The 19,381-nt window shown below is 43.9% G+C and overlaps 1 protein-coding gene and 1 long non-coding RNA gene across 13 annotated transcripts; both read right to left on the bottom strand.

The window, feature by feature from the left end:
- Positions 1–533: 533 nt before the first annotated feature.
- Positions 534–18,998, bottom strand: LOC117769151 (catenin delta-1-like). 12 transcript variants are annotated; one of them, XM_034597838.1, is made up of 20 exons: positions 18,845–18,998; positions 13,714–13,838; positions 11,227–11,390; positions 9,367–9,435; positions 8,880–9,271; positions 7,940–8,239; positions 7,591–7,831; positions 7,275–7,497; positions 6,683–6,875; positions 6,459–6,576; positions 6,207–6,360; positions 5,920–5,937; positions 5,514–5,582; positions 4,833–4,960; positions 4,468–4,618; positions 4,140–4,332; positions 3,796–3,992; positions 3,625–3,666; positions 3,456–3,523; positions 534–2,214 (listed from the first exon to the last, which is right to left on the bottom strand). In XM_034597838.1, exons 3-20 carry the CDS (start codon positions 11,383–11,385, stop codon positions 2,206–2,208), a joined length of 2,724 nt encoding a protein of 907 aa, XP_034453729.1. In that variant the 5' UTR covers positions 11,386–11,390; positions 13,714–13,838; positions 18,845–18,998; the 3' UTR covers positions 534–2,205. The 12 variants fall into 12 exon arrangements, with proteins under 12 accessions (XP_034453729.1, XP_034453728.1, XP_034453732.1 ...); XM_034597837.1 differs by lacking the exon at positions 5,920–5,937 and adding an exon at positions 3,152–3,255; XM_034597841.1 differs by lacking the exon at positions 11,227–11,390 and adding an exon at positions 3,152–3,255.
- On the bottom strand, positions 2,728–3,145 carry LOC117769152. The gene is made up of 2 exons (XR_004615161.1): positions 2,861–3,145; positions 2,728–2,820 (listed from the first exon to the last, which is right to left on the bottom strand). It is a non-coding gene; the product is annotated as an uncharacterized LOC117769152 (long non-coding RNA).
- Positions 18,999–19,381: the final 383 nt, after the last annotated feature.

Genomic DNA, 19,381 nt, shown 5'->3' with positions numbered 1-19,381 from the left:
GTGTAACATACTGGAGAAGCAGCGACACTTTCACGTCCTCGTACAACCCTCATGTGTACTCATCATGTTTGGGGCCTGACACAAACACACACACACACAGACAGCTTTTCCCTGTCAGCATGTGGCTCGGTGTGTAACCGGAGTCGTCAGCAAAGCTGAGAATGTCAACACTTTAGAATCTTTAACTGTGCAACGCACACATCGTGTGTTTAAAGTTAAAAAGCTTCACGAGGACAAGAAGTAAAGACCTGAGCTCAGGGTCTGAATTTGGGAGATAAACGTGGTTGTGGAGAGTTTTAAGGAAGTCTGTTTACTCCATTGACTTCATCGACCATAAGCCTTGATAATTAGTGGATCAGAACATCCAACTCAGCACACTGATGTTAGGGACATAGTGTCAAGTCTGTGTGTTTGCCATTGGCCTCAACAAGAGCGAGGGGATGAAATTACTCCGACAGACAGACTGCCTCTCTTTAATTAGACGTGTTTATATACAATACATGACACCGCCACATCAAGGACACGTTGCCAAATCTTGTCTAAGAAAAGATCTTTATTTATAAAAACAACAGTATTACCAGTTACATACTTTACTGAAAAAAGCAACTTCTCAGAGCCAAGGCAGGTATGAATGGTACATCATAGTTTTACATGGATAGGCAACAGTACAAATATACTATATGAGTGGAGAGTAAAAAAAACAAAGATGATTGGTCTCTTTTGCCTTTAAAACAAGTCAGCAGTAAAACTGGGACTAAAAAGTGGAACTAATTGCATAATTCTTGCATCCACCGCTCCCTCACGTACAAACCCCAAAATCAAATACAAACCAGACAGAATAAAAGTACAAAAAAAGAGAACCAAGACAAAAATGTGCTTTTGTCCAACTTTAAAGGAAACATCCAAGTCTCTCCCAAATCAGTCTGTTAAAAACTCGAGTCTCCTCTGAGTGAAGAAGCCTCCCAAGTGTAAATGTAAATACGGCACGACAGGAATGAAAATGTGCACGTCTCAATGACTACAAATTGCAAAGAAAGAGCAAGTAGTAATTTTATCAGTATGAGGACAAGTCAGAGATAAATATTAGTCAAGAGACCCTTCTGAAGACTCATGTTGTGTCCATAGTGTTAACCTTAAATAAAATAGCATGGAATGGTTTCTGAAGCAGGATGTCGCAAAGTTCTAGAGGTTTAGTGGTGCATGTTCCGCGCTTCGCATTTCATTAACAGGTTTGATGTGTTTTTCTGCTTAAAGTCAAAACACATCAGCTGAAACTGTCATTCTTCCACAGGGGGAGCTAAAGAAAATATGGAAATTTAAGTATCAAACACAAAAGGAGGCAGTTGGTACATAAAAAAAAGAAAAAAAGCATTGTCACAGGAGTAGGAGCACACGATAAAAAGAGACGACGAGCTGATGAAACAATCAACACGTGGTCGTTTGGGTCGGGTCCATGCACACACACACTTTCATTCAAAAAGGTCCATATTAATTTTTTCCCCACACACGCACAGCCACAGGTTTACTGTATGACAAATATACACACACCTGCCTTCTCTTGTCTACGCCTGAGCTCGTCCCAACCGAGAGAAAATAACTCTAGACAGGAAAATAACTCCTATATAAACATTCTCAATCTACAGGGACGTCGTCGGTCTGCCGCCGCGTCCCACCCTCCCAACAATCCCAGTACAGGGATGATTTAAATTAATGAGCTAAAACTAATGCAGTCAATCCCATTTTTCTTTTTATATACAGTATATACCCTACATAGAAGTCTACATACAAATTCATCATCAGGATATGGGTGTTGGCAGCAACATGTCGACAACAGAAAAAACATAAAAAAAGCAGGATGACAACACCAGAATTAAATGATTGTCAACTAAGGTGATTGCCTTTACAGAAGAACTATAATTCAAAAACAGAATATAGTTTTGTTGCTACAACTTGAATGAATTTGTAAAAAGTTGGTTTGTATCTGTGCTGCGCCGAACTTGCATGTCTGCAACACAAACCGCTTTCTTTGGAAGCCAACCCTCAACTCCTGATCCCATCTGCGGGGTGATAGAGAGACAGAGAGAGATAAAGAGAGAGATCAAGAGAGGAGGGGGTGGGGAGAGGGAGAGAGTCTGTGCATTTGGATCTTCTCTCCTCAGTAGCAGTGGTAGGGCAGGGACGGCCCAGTCTGAGTGATGCACACGATCAGTTTTTCTGGAGGAGCAGAGCCAAAAAAATACACATTAGAATAATAAAACAGATCAAAATATATCATATAATGAATTTATATATTTGGTTAATTTACGCACTAAACATGGAGGAGAAACAAAGACTCACTCTGGTATAAGTATGACAAAGCTGCAAAGGCGTGCGGTCACAATATCCAGATGTTCAATACTACAGTAATCACATTAGTTTTCCCTGTGACTATGTATACAAATTCACTAAATTTAATAGTACATTTGAATTATTAACATAAGATAGATGCAATAAATCTATTGATATTAATTGACCACATGAGTTGTAATACCCTGTAGAGCCACGAGAGTGCACTGAAAAACAAATCGCAAACCACTGACAAAAGGCATCAAAAGAAAAAGCTGCAACTGAGGACATGGAGACAAATATGCCCCAACATGGAGATGTTATCAAACACTGCACTACGTTCCTAAAGTGACTGTAAATCCACTCCAGCAGTTCTTCCTCTGAGATACACAAACCTATTTCGAGACAATAGAGGTCAAACTGTAAAACCCCTTCCTCAAAAGTTAAAGAGAAGTTTGGAAACAAAAGTAAAAATGTTAAACCGTTTTTGAGACACTGCATTACCTCTGTTCTTTCACTGTGTTTTATAACATACGTTTATATTGGTATTAAAGTACTGATATTGTGACATCACTACTGCAAAAACAGCCTTTATTGTTCTGAGGACTTTAATCTTTGTCAGCCTGAGATTAATCTCTACACTGACAGTGTGGACCACCTTGCAGCATACTATACCAGCAAGTACACATCAGTACAATACACCTCAACCAGTGTTTGAGTTCACAGTTAACGACAGAGACCAGGATTCACTGAGGGTTTGAAGTTATATAAGACAAAAGGAAAAGAGCTCAAAGTCCATGCAGGACAAGAGGTCAGCTGGACATACCATGCTGTTACATGCAGAGGGGAGTAGAGGGGAGGGGGGGAGGGCTAACCATCGTAGGAGTCCAACAGAGGCAGGGAGCCCTTTCTGCCCCCATACACCCCTCGCTGAGAGACAACGAGAGAAAGAGAGAGAGGAAGTGAGTGTGAGAAAAAGAAATTGTCAGTAACTGTGAGGGTTTTAAAAAGGCCGTCAACGAAAAAGGTCAAACCGTGGAATTAGTCATAGTGGAACAGGTGAGTAGCGGTTAGTGAAGTTAAGTGAGCAATCCAGCACGTGAATGTGCGTAAGCACGATTTTTAAGTACCGGTAAAGTGTCTGTGGTGTCATCCAGAGTGTGTCTCCTCTCCCTCTGGTCCAGTGTAGAGTAGGCCTCTAAAATGTGCAGAGAAAAATTACCTCAGTTGTCAAAGTGAGAAAAAAACATTTTCTAGAAATTTGTCTCCTTCAAATGAAGTGATGATAAATGTACTAACCAGGGCCAAGGTCGTTTAGTGGAATCATGTCCCTCTTTTCCCCTAAAATGAAGCAACACATGATTACAAGTCAAACATAACAAGAAAATGCACCATCTTTAAGTATTTCACTAAACGTAGGATTTAAAAACTGTTAAATAATTGAATCCACACAAAACTTCTGACTCTGACCTCTGTCCAGCAGCGGCGTGGTGCTGTCTTCATAGGCGCCGTTAGCTCGGGTGCTCGGGCCATTGGTGATGCTGGTGTTGACCATGAAGTCCGTCTTCTTCCAGCCATCTTTCTCCAGAGGCCGACGCAGTTCCTTGTGGGCCCAGACCAGCTGCAGCACCTGGCCCGCCCCTCGCACCTCGCGGTCGGAACGCTTGCTGTGGGACAGAGGCAGACGTTCAGATGTTCAGGCTCAGACCTTATGTCCTGTTCTCCCAGTGGGGCTATAAAATCTGTGCTTGTGTTCACAAATAAATTAAAAGCACCATTTTCCTCCCACATCTCACTCTACAGAACACACTTACCCATCCTTGTTAATAAGAACCAGCCTCTCAATACCCTGCGAGGCTCGGAGAGTCTTTGAAGCCTCCAGACTGTTGCCTAGCACCTCGGCGAGCGTGCTCAGTACAGAAACCACAGTTTCCTCTGATAGAACACGTCCAGATTGACCTTGGCCTCCAGGCAGGTTGGCCACAAGGTGAGGCACTGCATGCAAACCTGCAGAGGAAAAACACACAATATAGTTCAGCTTTCAAGAAAACTTTCACATGCATAACGAAGAACAAATATTCTGAACAAAATAAACGTAACCATGATAAAATCTCAGAATTTTCAACAAGCTGATGTCCTTACCGAGTAGTTCACAGTTGCGGTTGTCGATAGCGAGGTTCCTCAAGGCTCCGGACATCGCCCTGACCACACGGTCATTCCCGTGAGCCAGCAGTTCTGCCATCATGGGAAGACCCTTCTCCAGACGCACAGTGGCCCGGATGTATCGACCGTACTGAAGAACGAGCAGACGCAAGCAGTAATGAGTCGTTTTACACCAACAGCAGTGTCACTCCACTAACTTCCGACAATAGTATTGAGTACTTTTTCCACAGCCGACTAGTCAGAGGTAAACTTCCCTTTACATACTCAAAATGTTCATAACATTAATAATAATCTTTATTTACTAATTATATGTTTTTATAAGTATGTGTTGAAATGGTACTAACAGTCCATCTTCCAGCACACAGGTTCTGGATGGCACCGGCAGCAGCCTCCAGCACCGAGGGATTCTTGCTCTCTCTGAGCAGCGACGTGTAAACACGAACCACCTCTGGTTGGAACAACAGCTCGTAACCTGAGGTCAACAGAGAGGGAACAAAGTAGATTAGATTAGAGTCTATCGCATTTCAGCATCTTGGACAAGGTGCAGGTTAAGTCTCAACTAAAACGGACATCTGCCATCTGAGCCTGGTGTTGGGAGACGCTTCAGACTCAAAACAAGACATCTTCATCTCTAAGACTAACGAAGACTCATAAAAGCCTAATAGATACAGAATGTGATGAAGACATGATCTTAAAACATAAACCTAATTATTACATATTGTTTTTTGTCCAAAAAATGAAGAACCTGTAAATAATTTGCAGGATTTTAAATAAAAAAGGAGAAACCTGAAATAAAACAACTGACTAAGCATTTCACAACACTTGCATCATAGTGAAAAACATCTTTACTCCAGAATGAGATTGTTGCTGTTTTACAGGAAATCTGTTTACGTTTATGGGTCAAGAATAAATCCTGAGATTTGCATAGAGATAAATGGGATACAAGTAGTAAGTTTATCTGGTGATGTAGAAGAGCTTCGTCACAGACTGATGAACTCATGATGTGAAGAGAAAAACACGCATACCTTTGGCAGGTGTTGTCCTCTTTGGAATATCCACCTGATCTCCACTTCCATCATCTCCATCCTTCTTTCCTGCAGCGAGAAAAACCCCCAGCAGACAAAACATGAAAGTTAGAGCTGAAGAAAAGAAGCAGATCAAGTGAAGCCAGCTGAGATGAGCATTCAGGTTATCCTCAGTCCTCGGCTTTATGACAGCGTTACGTAAAACCCAACCATGCAACCAGTGGAACAAGCACTTTGAACATGCAGTGGTGTTTGACATCGAGTGATCATACCAATGTACTGCAAGTGATGTCAACATTCACATTTGTGTAGTGAACTGTTACGATGCATTAGTAACATGAGTGATGACAGAGCGGTCAATAGTTTCAAAAAACGTATTACGACAACACCAAGAGGGGAATCTTACCTTTAGAAAACCATTCATCTAAATAGAGCAGAGAGAGAGAGAGGAGGGAGTGAAGGAGGATGGGAAGAAAGACGAGAGAAAGGTAAGAGGAGGAAAGAGAGGAAGAAAAGGAGGGAAACAGTGGTAGAGTGAGAAAAACAGCGACAGGCGCTTCCGCCACCAACAAGCTCAAAGCCACCAGCAGCAGCAGCAGCAGCAGATGCAGCAACAGCAGCAGCTATCCATCTTTCAACAGCAAGTCTCTCAGACACATTAAGTGGAACCTGTAGTCGCTGTCGGACACTGACCTTTGCCCTTTCGAGAGCCAAAGCAGCCACCTTTGTTAGTGGTGGTCGGTCCCTGATTGAGGGGCGCGGACTCTGCGTAACGTTCAAAGCCGGGGACTTCACGGTGAACATGATAGGACAGATTCCTCAGGAGGCAAACGCTGTTCTCCACCAACTACAGGAGGAGGGGATGAAACAGGAACAAGGTGTCATGAGTGGAAGGACCAAAGATAAAAGTGTAAAAATCGGTGATGGTCTTAAGAGTATAAGTACCTTATTATCCACATCTTTGCGGTTGATCTGTGATTGGACAACGTACATGAGTGAATCCACCAATCCTGTGCACTCTCTGAGTTTTCGTCGGGCCTCGCTGCGCTCTGAACTCACATTCCTGTTGGAGAGAGGGAGAACTTGAGCACATAATTGCATGTTTTCTTCTCAAAATAAGTCTCCTCCGCTCTCATTCCCTTCTTTCCATTCCTTGATCCCTTGCGTACCTAAGGCAGCCAGCAGTGTTGGTCAAGGCGGTTTCCCACTCCAGATGGCGTGGTTTGCAGCTCTCCTCTGCACCATTGCTTGCTCGCTCCCAGCCCGAGTGTGGAACGACCACCTCATCAGCTAGGGCGTGCAGGGCGTGGTCTACAATCTCCATCTTCACAGAGTCGTGGGATGAGAGGTTCCACAAGGTGCCTGGGACGACATAAAAAAAAATACTATTACTACCACTTTAAATAATTTGACTATTTTGCTATCAAAGTGATAAAGTTTAAATAATGATTGAATCATGTTGCAGATTTGATCTTTGGTTTCTCTCATCCGTCACATCATAACACAAGCGTTATACGTCATTAACAGTTAGTTTTATTTCTTTTTTTTTAATATTAAGACTCAACCATGCCGCATTGAGCGAGTTTCTTATTTTTTGTTCACAAGCATGTGTTATCTTGATTCTATTGACCAAATTGATGTATGTGTTTGAACACTCAAGTAATAAATGAGAGGCTATGATGCATAACAATTAAGTACATATTTAAAAAAAACTAAATACAATACAAATGATACATTTTAGCTTTATATGATCAGCGTTACCTGTGATAGTGTCAGTGAGATCCTGGTCACGGGTTTTCCTCAGTAACCTGACCAGAGCGGGCACTCCATCACAGTTCTTAATGGCGATCTTGTTTTCTTGGTCTCGCCCGTATGAAATGTTCTTCAGTGCTCCACAGGCCGAGTGGTGGACGTCCTTGCTGGGGTGGTCCAGCATTGTTACCAAGGATGGGATACCTTTCATGCGACGCACATCTGACTTAACCTAAAGACAAAACGCAATATTAGCAAGCTCATATCACTGATTTGCCATATAACCACCACACAGAAACATAATTATCTTCTGCATTTGTTCCACCTTGTCATTTTTGAATGTGAGATGCTGGAGGAAGGCAGCAGCGTTGGTCTTGACAGGGTCCAGCCGGTAGTTCAACATGGCGATGACCTCGGGCAGCTCAGGCTGTCTCCATGAGGTGGGAGGACCCTTCCTCAATGTGCTGTCCAGTGAAGCCATGCTGCCTCTGTCCATTGTCATGGGAACACCCCAGGCATAAGGGTCACCTCCTCCCATGTCACCATCCAAAGTGTCCTCGCAGCTCCTGCATATCGTCGAAGGAGATAATGAACAGAATAATGAGATCAGTCTCAAGTCATATTTTCAGATTAAACCAAAAAAACAGGTGCGAGATACAATAACAATGTTTTACCTGAGTCTTCGTCGGTCCACACCCCCAGGCCCCAGGCCCGGCCCCGGCCCCGGCCCCAGACGCGGCATGGTCCCGTAGCCTCCAGGGTGCATGGGTGGAGGCCCCATACCATAGTCATCATATCCCACACTGCGCTGGTCATCCTCCAGACCATAGTGGCCTTGGCCATAACGCATCTCCAATGCTGAGCCCAAGGCCCTCATTCCCCGGCTCACCTGGGGCTGTGCTGCGTAAGGGTCAAGCTGCTGACGGCTTGGAGCCCGGTAGCCAGAATCCAGAGTCCTGTAGCCATCAACAGGCCTGTGGAGGGAAGAGAAGAACAGAAGTAATCACTTGTTTCATTGATACAGCCCATCCTCAGTGATTTCCCCTTCTTACGGACACAGTGATGTGGGATAAATCTAAGTCAAATCTAAATCTTGCATCACTTGTTATAAACCTGATTCTAACCAGAGTTAAAAGTAGTTTTGATATGCCTTGATGTTCTCAAATGGTTAACATGTATTTCATCATGAACTATAAATTACTGTCTGATTATTATGGTATAACTGTAATGTAAATTCTGCTCTTGTCAATCTCCTCCATTATATTTCTATAAAGTTCAGAGTATATATGGAAAAAATTACAGTTAAACCACTTGGACCACAATGTCTGTTGTCTGTCTTCCGAGTGTATTTTGTAGTGACCACTTTTGAAGAACTTGAGAAAAAAATGTAATTTTCGCAAAAATATGTTGCTTAATCTGACGTCAGTGGTTTGTGAGTAACTACAGATGGAGAACCAGACCTGCTTCAACAGTTGACATTCTGGTTTGAGTGCAAGGATGGCGTTTTTATGTACACTTATAAAAACAAACAAAAAAACGAAAACTAAAATCACACATTACTACATCCAGAAATAAATCATGAAACAACAGTGCCATTATAGGAGGGTCTTGTACCTGTAACGATCGTCCATGTGTGAGCCCCTGCTCAGGCTAGTGTATGCTTCTGATGGCGGGCCCGCCCGGTACTCGTCGTAAGCCCCTGCAGGGGCGTAGTGGTAGTTTCTGGGTACTGTGGCAGTAGGGTAGTCTCCTGCTACAGGCTGCCTGTAAGGACGGTCAAGTGTGGCACTGTAGCCCCCCATACCGGACACTGACAAGCCCCCGTCGATGGACATGGAGTCAGAGGGCAGGACTGTGCGTGAGATTGGTTTTTTCATGTGAGGGAGACTTGTGTCAAGTCGTCTTGTGGTTCCCTCTTCCGAAAACACTGAGTGCACTTCCTGTGAGTCATCTTCTGGTGTGTAGCTCTCATCTAGAGCGCCGTGTGCAGGGTCCACCATTCTGTACTGTAGCAGAGAGACAACAACCATTTACATTTTTCAAAATCTCTGGTATGAATATAATGAAATTTGCATAAGAATCTACATACAAAAACACATACCTGTGTGCCGTTTATGTACGCGTCAGTGAGTTTCAGTCGTTCTATGTCTGCATCACCTAAACGCCCGTTCTGGGATAAAAGAAACACAACTTTGAAATACACGGTTTAAAAATAATATGAAGCAAACAACAATTTCACTGAAATCATTCATGTGAGCCTGAGCGCCTGATTCCCAGAAGCCAGAGCTGTCTACTTTCTTACAACCACCCAGATGATATTACTGCAGCTGAAGCACATTCAGCGCTGACCACACCGTCCCTGCATGTTCATGGTCTGCGAATCACTGCCAGACTTGGAGGAGGACACTTTGGAGTGTAGCCATTCATCCCCCTTTAGTCTGTTACATAATCAATGACTGTCACTCTGTATAACTCAGATATTTTCTACCCAGCCCTGAGCAATACTTTCTATTCTATGTTATTTCAAAATATGAGCAACAGCCTCAAGCTGAATCACATGTGGACGCAAGACAACTGGGCTACTATTTGAAAAACTACTTAATAATACAAGTGTTGAATGCCTCATCAAACACTGACTCCCACTGAGTATCGTGTACTGCACTAAAGAACATGTCCACAAGGAGGCAGGGCTGTTATTTATATGCAATCGGAAGTGATGGTTGCACTTCCCCTACAGCTGCTCTTTCCCCTAATACCACTTCATTTACAAATAGCTTAAGATCATGCACATCGTCATCACCATTTATATCTACAGATATAAACCATGTAGCACAAGGCCAAAAACACCAAGTCCCTCTCTTATCCATCATCCTCCAGCTCCTTGACACTAATCAGAAGAAGCCCTTTCCAAGGATTCAATAAAGACAAAATATACGATCTAATCTATGTCAGGATGCCCTTAAGGAAGGAAATCATTAAGGAATATATTTTAAATGACTACTGATTCCCTTTATAACATAAGTCCTAAACATAAGCTTAAATGTCAGCTCTTGAATATTGCAATGCCGGACCTTTGGGTTACCCGAGACCAGAATAATGGCTCTAAATTGAGATGAGACTACAATATGGCGGGGAAACAATCTCACTGGTAAACACACAAATAGCAGGAGTACAGTTTGTCAAATTGTCTAATGTCACAAATTCCATCAGTTTAACAGTATATTATTATTATTATAATAACAACCAACTCTAAAACATAGGCTATAGGAATGATACAATGTAAACAAAATGATTTACCTCGTATATTCTACACAGAGCTTGATTTGTAGATGTTTAATTTACAAAACCCAACATATGCAAAATAATTTGTATGTAGCAGCCACAAAAGAAGTAATATACATGGTATTAAACGAATGCATGTTAAATGATTACAATAACAAAAAAGTAAATAAAAAGGTTACCAAACGGGATGTATAATATTGCGATTCACATGCATGACAGTTGACCACATAGCAGAACACAACATGCAGCAACAGAGAGGAAATTAACAGATTCCACGGCTGAGGCGGACAAGTTGTAAACATGTGTGTGTCAGAGCGTGTATCCGCTGAGTGACACTGAAGGCATGCTGAAAGTGTGGGATGATGACAATCTCAGGCATGTTAAAGCAGTCAAACTATGCAGAGGCATAAACTGGTTCGTTTGAGGATGATGGTGAACAGACAGATGGTCCTATGAGATACAGAGACAATGAAGAAATACGCTTGATGATGACGTGCGGACAAAGACTCGCAGAGCGCTGGTGAAGAAAATGCGAGGCGGAGGAGAGGAGTGATGAATGACGGATGTCAACGGGAGAAAATTATGCATTAATTGAATGGATGAATGGAATGACGATCCAAGATGGAGACTGTAGAAGTCTACGGATTTCCAAAAAGGGGTTGTTGATTGGGAGCGTTACCTGTGTGTAAGGGAGGGGGCGACCCAGGGCCGAGGGGCTGGTGGCAGAGAGGCCCACTCTCCTCCTCTCCTCCTCCAGCGCCCGGGTCAGCTGTTCAAACTGCACCTCCTGCTCCCTGACCGACTCCAGCAGAGCCGCTGCGCTCTCACACTGCTCCATACACACTACACGGCCCCAAGGGGAGAGAGGTGGGCGTTACACACTTCCATACACATACCCTCAGTCACACTACAGCACGGGGAGAGGGAGTCTAACATAAACGGACACACCTCTCCTTACAAAGTATAGCAACATCCACTGGATGCAGGACACGTGTGATGATGCTGAGTCAGATCGGATTTGTCTGCTGACAGTTTGTTTTATAACTCAGGCTCAAGCTCTTGAAACCCATCCACACCAATGACTGTATATAAAAGAAGACGACACGACAGCTCGGCAAAAAAAAGAAGCCAAAGCATCTTGTTCATCCCCTGGTGGGGGACATGGGCCAAATAAAATTTAAATTAAAAAAACATAGTACACACAAAATAAATACTTCCGGAAGATGTTTTCTGTCATTTTAGGGAGATGTTTTCACACTGATGTATGTTCAAGAGTAAATTTTTTACATTTGATTTTACTTAGTTATTTGATGTAATAAAAACGGGCTGTAAATGATTGACAGCTAAGACTGATTTTGCAAAAGGTTTGGGCAGATGCATCAGCGGCCCCTTCATACAGCGGCTTTACTCAAAGTCATAGCTGCGCAGACTCAGCACCTGTATACAGGATATTTTGGCATGAGTTTTGCATAGTGAGAGGAAGTGAAGACACGTCATCCATCTCTATATACTGTTGGGATGGCACAGCAGTAGAAATGCACTTTTGGCCTCATTAGTGAATATACAGACAGTAGGGCAGTGTGATAATGAGATATGTTGTGCGGTGGAGGAAAATCGTCCGTCATTTCATATTATGGTCTATTGTTTATTTTAATGTGCTGCAAATCACTCTTCCACAGCAATACTTCTCATCATTTGAGTGGGGCTTTGTGGTCTTCCACACCGCGAAGGTGCAGGCAGGAAATTTGCATGAAGGAAATGCTGAGTAAATGTGGCTCCCTCTGTCACATGGACCTTGTGTGGGTATGAAAAGTCTCACATGAACGAAATTAAGCTGTAGACCAGTCCTTACAAAAGACTCACACCACCACTAACCTCTTTTACATAAACGCAAGATTAATCAAAAATGGTGCGGGAGTAGTGAATGGATGAGAGCCACTGAAGTTCAGTCGGGTGCTCAAATGATGTTGCAGACGCTGCAAGAGGCTTTTGCCGGCGGCAGACCATATGGCAAAGACTCACTAAGATAGAAGGGGATAACAGCTGCTGTTACAAATTAACATCTGCAAAGGCATGGCCCAATTTACATGGTCAAGAAAGGGTATGTGTATCAATAGTTGTCTGGATGTGAAAATACTTCCATGAGTATATGGGATTTTGATCATATCATGCAGCCCGGTGTAAATTAAGAAAATGTTTTTGTTAACGACGTCTATTCCCAAGAATGTTTGTCGTGGTCTAATAACGTTATTTTCCACCCCTTCAAACTCTGAAAATGTTCTGCTTCAAATTTAATGCCGACTTTAGCATTACTGGACCATGTCAGCACTGATAAAAGCTAAAACCACAAGAAGCACGTGAAAGGAATCACTGCTAATGATAAGGGCAGCAGTGAACTACCCAGTTAGTGCCACTAAAACTATAATTCACATGATGATGATGTGAATTTGTCTGATCTGAGAAACAAAATACAGGAGAAAACGCAACAGGAGGAGCCAGACGATGCAGGGCCTCTAAAATCCTTGTTATCGCATTGAACATAAATGAGATAGTTTCGCAATATTAAATTTGTCAATATCACCAAGCCCTACATATGATATCAACACTGAACAATGCATGGAGGAGACCTTAGAGTTTTTGTCCTCAGATGCTACACAAGAAAATATTTACTGGGACTCAAACAACAGATGAGGAAAGATCTTTAGATAAATCCTGTGCAGTTTGTAGACTTTGTAAAATAGCACTGATGTACTATCTAAAGACTGTAAGCTAACTTTTAATTTTAAAAGGAAACATTTTTATTCAACTTTTTAGAAGAATATGCAGTGTCTCTTGTACATATACATGTTTATTTAATGGACCTGTACATTTGGCTCAGAAGAATCAAAATATGGCTCATATATGTAATTATTTGATTCCGTTTGACTACTTTCATTTGCTCATCAGCATATTAATTTATGGTGGTACAGAATCCGCTCAAAGAAATTTAAGAACAAGGCCTGTTTCACAAAAACAGAAGCACCCTTAAACAGTGGAGGAAGCTTAACATCAAGAGAGGTGACATTCAATTTAGGAACAACCGCATACTTCTCTTTACAGTTCAGACAGAAAACATACACCAGCACCGACACACAGTCAGTTTCAGAGAAAAATCAGGAATACAAACCTTCACCTGTGGGTGTGGTTTGAGTAGAAGAGGTGAGAGATCGAGCCGAGATCAGAGGCTGAGCTCTAGCTGCTCATGTGTAGGACGACACCGAACCACCAAGCCCAGAAACGAGGAGGAATGGACTGCAGGAAGAGAGAAGACAGGGAGGTGGAGGGAAGAGAATGATAAGGACAGAGAGAGGGAGAAAGGTTTCAGTGAAGGCTGAAGGCACCTGTTAGAAAAACAGCAACACAGTGAGAATACCATACGAGTGTGGCAACAAGATCTGTGTTTGCACTGCGAGCAGAAAAACCCAGCGGAAGACAGAGACATACAGAAGCTCCAGCCTACAGACACACCCTGTATTTACTCAACATTTAGCCTGCGTACAGCAGCAACCTGCAGCTTGTTCCGGGCCACACAGCATTGAGAGAGAAAGAGGCAGTTTTAGAGATATAAAATATGTTCATGTGTTATCATCTTTTCCTTCTTCGGGTTAACTTTGCCTTTTGCTTTTCTTCCAGCCTTTCCTCTCTAATCAGCCTCATCTGGGCCAACTCTTTCAGTCTGCTACTCTTGTTCTTTCAACTTCACTGTTCTTTTTCCCTCCCCCCAAAGATTTTTATTCTGTCGTCCGTGCTCTGAGAGAAAGACATTGTTATATCAGAGCCAAACAAGTGGAGACGCCTCTTATCCTCTTATCTGACACACACACACACACACACACACACACACACACACACACACACACACACACACACACACACACACACACACACACACACACACACACACACACACACACACACACACACACACACACACACACACACACACACACACACACACACACACAATTTCAGTTTCTCAAAGTCTACCCAACATGCACAGAAAAACTTGTTTAACTTGCAAGTTTGGACAACAAACAGGGGCCTGCATTTACTATTTAATGTTTGTGTGCTTGACAGGTAGAGTGATAACAAGTCCATACAACAAACAGACGAGCAAAAGGTGTAATAAGTTGAAACGGAGACATGGTGAGGAATGACTCACAGTTTCACCTGCTTCAGATTGTGCAAACAACAAAAAAAAAGCAGCCACAATGATATCACTGTTTTCAAAGTATTGCGACACCTCACATGACCCTTAACTGATCAAATGAAGCCTGCAGAGGCGGCAGCTGTTCCTGTAAGTTCCATTCAAATGAATGAGTAACACACACGCTTCTTTAGAAAAGAATCCCAGCTTGGGGTGTGCCCAGTGTGGGAAAAAAGGGGGAGGAAAGTGGGATGGCCTGGTGAGAAAATGAGGAGTGGCTGAAATGAATTTTCACATGAAAAAGGAATCTGTTAGAAACCAGGGTTTGCATGTGTAAGGCTGACTGACAGGAAGACATGACATCACACACACTGCTGGGTTTGGTGGCTGCGGGGCCCCCCGAGCACATAAACTCCCACCTGAGCCAGTCACTAGCTGCTGTCCTGGAGCACACATGCCTATATATGGTCATAGCCAGGCCAGGGCTTGTATTATCCACCACAGCCCAAGAGACAGTCAGAGAGCTGCAAACAAATAAAACAAGCAGAGACTCTGGCAGCGAAAAAAGACGGGAGCAGAGCGAGAGGAGAGGGTGAGCAGGAGCGGAAGAGGGGGGTAGAGACAGATAAGGAAAGGAGTGCTGAATAAAAGATAAAAGCTGATCTTGCATTCCTTGCATTGTCTCCTGCCAATTCAGCACAGCAGCCCACCCACTCAACCACTGTTAAACAACCTGAGAGGGACACTGGCTAAAATGGTTCAGGGGAGCCACAGGAACACAAACCCAGAGAAACAGAAACTACTAGATGATCGTTTTATAGTTAACACTATCAGTCAGATGGAGCATATAATCATTATCAACAAGCCACACACCATTCATACACAAGTAATTATAAACTGAGATTATTATTTCTTGCCAAGTTTGCTTGGGAACATGATATTCTCTGTGTATGTGTGTTAACCACAGCCAGGGTGTGGAATTCACAGCTGTCCGTCCAGGAGGCCGCTGGAACAATGAGAAGTTTGTGCAACTGAGAACACGAACGCAAGTGTGAAAAAAAAAAGTTTCAGAGCACAGACAACATCATTGGCCACATTTGAGTGCGAGTGTATCCGTGCGCGTGCATGTGTGTGTGTGTGAGGGGTGGCGGGGTTAAGTTCATGTCACTCCTGACACACTCATGACTTCTGTCCTCAGCTCGTCTCCCTCTCTCACAGCTGTTGGTTTTAACCTTGAAGGTCGCCGGCGAGTTTCGTTGAACATAGACTCTCCCCGTTCCCCTCTAACCCACTTCCTGACAAACAGGATTTCAAGGATCCAACATCAGAAATTAGTGAAGGGATGCGACGGTGACTTTGGCTCACAAAAAAACATTTTCCTCAAAAGAACTACCCAACACAATCTTCCACGGCCAATACGTTGATCATGCGACCACAAAACCACTTCCCACTTTGCTAATATTGTTTTCCATCTACTGCTTTCTGTTCCGCTTTTAGTCTCTGTGAACCTACAGGGCTGAATAATCACATGCTCATTTTAAATGATAAGTTCATATATTTTGGTTAGTTTATTTCCAGAGTTCCAATCATCTAACTGCAGAATCCTTATTTTTGAGGAGCTGAAAACTAATTGATGCAAAAGTCAAATATACTGGCAACGGTTTTGATACATTATTAATAATGTATGCAACTTTTGGAAAAAAGTCAAAGTATTCAGTGGTTCCAGAGTTCAAAGTATGAATATTTTTCATTTTCTCATAATTCTATTTCGGGAAATTCAATATGTCTGGGTTTTCAACTGATTACAGGACAAAATAAAATCAATTTGAGCTCTGGAAACGAGCATGGCAATATACCACAGTTTTCTGACATTTATTGAGAACATATATTGCTGACTAAATTTTTTTTTATTGATGACAGTTTACTTTAAGAAAAAGCAACGAAAAGAACAGAATCTACTTTGAAAGGATGGACAGAATCATTTTGTCCTGCAAGCTGATGATGAGCCTTCACTCACTACACTGCACAGACTTTAAATAGCCTAAAGCCAGCGTATAAGTCACGTCCAAACAGAAAAACAATGTTGTGTTATTTACAATCCTTCCAGGAGGAGGCAGGGAACAACACGCAGAGAAAGGGTCACTTTCGCCTGCCCTAAACATGACTGTTACAAACGGTCAAAATGTCAACATAGCCTCGGGGTCAACAACTCCCCAAACATCTGATCGAGGCCAGACACACCACCAGTCATATATCTCCATCCGCCTCTGGAGTCGTCAGTCAGCATGACTCACTCAACCCTGTCGGAAGACATCTGTGATCACCGTGCATATATGAAACCAACAATGCAGCCCTTTGTCGGCTTAATGAAACACTGGTTAATACAGCGAGGGCTCACACCTGCCATCAGCAGCAGAGACTCCTGACTAGATTAACCGTGTAACCAGGTAACTGACACTGCGATTTGCTGATATGTCGGTGCGATGCCACCGTGGATGGTTTAAGCCGAGCGAGGATTGCAAGTTTTAGCTCACTAATCCACTTAACACATACACACATCATGTTCACATGCACGCAGAGACACTCACCAGTTCCCTTTGTGGATTAACCTGAACTTACAGACAGCAGACACAATTGTAGTCAGTGTCGGGGGCAAGAATCAACAATCAAACAATGACTTGGAGACTAGCAGTGAGTATAGGCTGATACATGGGTGTTCAGTCACATATGGTGTTATTAGTGGCAGCACCTGCAGCGCTGACTGTGACACACACACACACACACACACACACACTAACCATTAACCACGACAGTACTAAAGCCCAGAAAGAAGACACCTACCTACACTGCAATCCGTGTCTTCATGACACCGCTGTTTACAAGAGAAAGGCCAGTTTACTTGTTCTCACTCAGGTTGACAGTTATCCCCACCCAGCCCTTTCTTTTCCAAGCAAAGCAAGTTTGCACAGGACCCATCCAACAGGTTCACAGGCGGACAAACTCCAACTCCCACCCAGCCTGTGCGTGTGACAGACTCCAACTCCTGAGACCACCACCCTTACACTGCAAATACACGAAACTGGCTCAACCTACAGCAGAACACACATGTCTAGACAAACGAGAAGCGAGGTTTTCCGTTTAAGTGCTCCCTGGTGAAATCTACTGATGACTGGCTGTCTGCCACAGACAGACAGACCAGTTTACAGCAGACACCACAGACAGCAACGCTAACTAGGTCAAACCTCTGTGAGAACAGGAAACGGAACCCGGACGACTTCAGCGATATAAACCCGTCACAGTCTTGCCCCCTGTTGATCCCCAGACCCCGCTCCTCTCCGGCAGACCTTACCCTGAACCATCTGGAACCGGCTGCACTTAGCTAGCACCCCGGTCCCTTATCGAACTATATCTAACAATCAAACCCCCCCCCCCCCACATACAGTCGTGAATTGATTTTTTTTCCCCCAACGCCATGCATCAATCTGGGGTAGGGGCGCCGAGTTTGGCAGCGTTGACTTAAACCCACGACCAGCGAGGAAATCACGCTGATATCAAACGACTCTCCCGAACAAAGACTCCCGCAGTTCGAACATGTATTCACCCGGTGGCTTTGCTGACGCCACGGTCCAGATAACTGACGACGTAGGGGATCGAATCAGCCCCGGTTGGCCACAGCGCTCGCCCGGCACCCGTGTGACCTGGTTTGGCTGTCCTGCTACGTTAGCATCACAATAACCCACACGTAGCCGAGCAGCGGGCTAGCGTTAGCATAGCAAACACAGATTAGCACACACGGGGAGCTGGACTTGGCGTGTGTTTCGGTTGAGCGGCCTTTTAAGCTAATTTAGAGGGGATTGTCCGTGTGGGCCGTCGGTACCAAGGACCTGCTGGAGGCGGCGGTCCGGGGAAGACAACGGCGCCGCCGCGGAGCACGGTTTGAACTTTAGGTTAGCACGGGGGGGCTACCGTTAGCCTCGGAGTCGTGTTTCTGATATGTCGGTGTGACCACTCCTTGCCAACGCTGCAGTGCACCGAGTATCTGTGAGCGGGGAGGACACAACGCGGGCCCCGGGCCACCGACCACCTGGGACCGTTTACAGACACAACTCACCTGCTTAGTGGAGAGTCCGTCCTGACGCCTTCCAGACTGTTCGGTGCTTCGGTGTGTTTTCTCCCCTCGGTTCCCCCTCCTTCTCCGGCTTCTGGGTCAAGCTTGTTAAAGACGAAGCGACATCACCGAGTTTTCTATCACAGAGAGGGAGGGGCCAGAGAGCCGCTTTACCGTAAACACTGCGCACACACACGTACACACACAATTTATCCATACACACACAGTCCTGTCCTCCTCACACATCAGTTTCGCTTTCAAGCAAAAAATGGTCAGGCAGCAGTTTCATACATGCGAGTTTCCCAGTTTTCTGATAACACAAAACTCAATGTGTTTGTGGTGTTGAGTGTAGGGTCAGACATCCTAGATCATTTCAATATTGAGTTTCATGGACTAATAACAGGCACCCCCCCCCCCCCCCCCCCACACACACACACACACACTCGTGTCATTTCATTGATTGCCCATGAACAATGGCCTGAGAGGAAGCAGCATTTCTTGGGGAAGTACAACAACAGCATTCCACACCGATGCGACAAA

The sequence above is a fragment of the Hippoglossus hippoglossus genome, chromosome 10 (genome assembly GCF_009819705.1).
Source record: "Hippoglossus hippoglossus isolate fHipHip1 chromosome 10, fHipHip1.pri, whole genome shotgun sequence".
Lineage (NCBI taxonomy): Eukaryota > Metazoa > Chordata > Actinopteri > Pleuronectiformes > Pleuronectidae > Hippoglossus > Hippoglossus hippoglossus.
The sequence above is the reverse complement of the archived record's forward strand: the minus strand, read 5'-3'. Positions and strand labels throughout refer to the sequence as shown.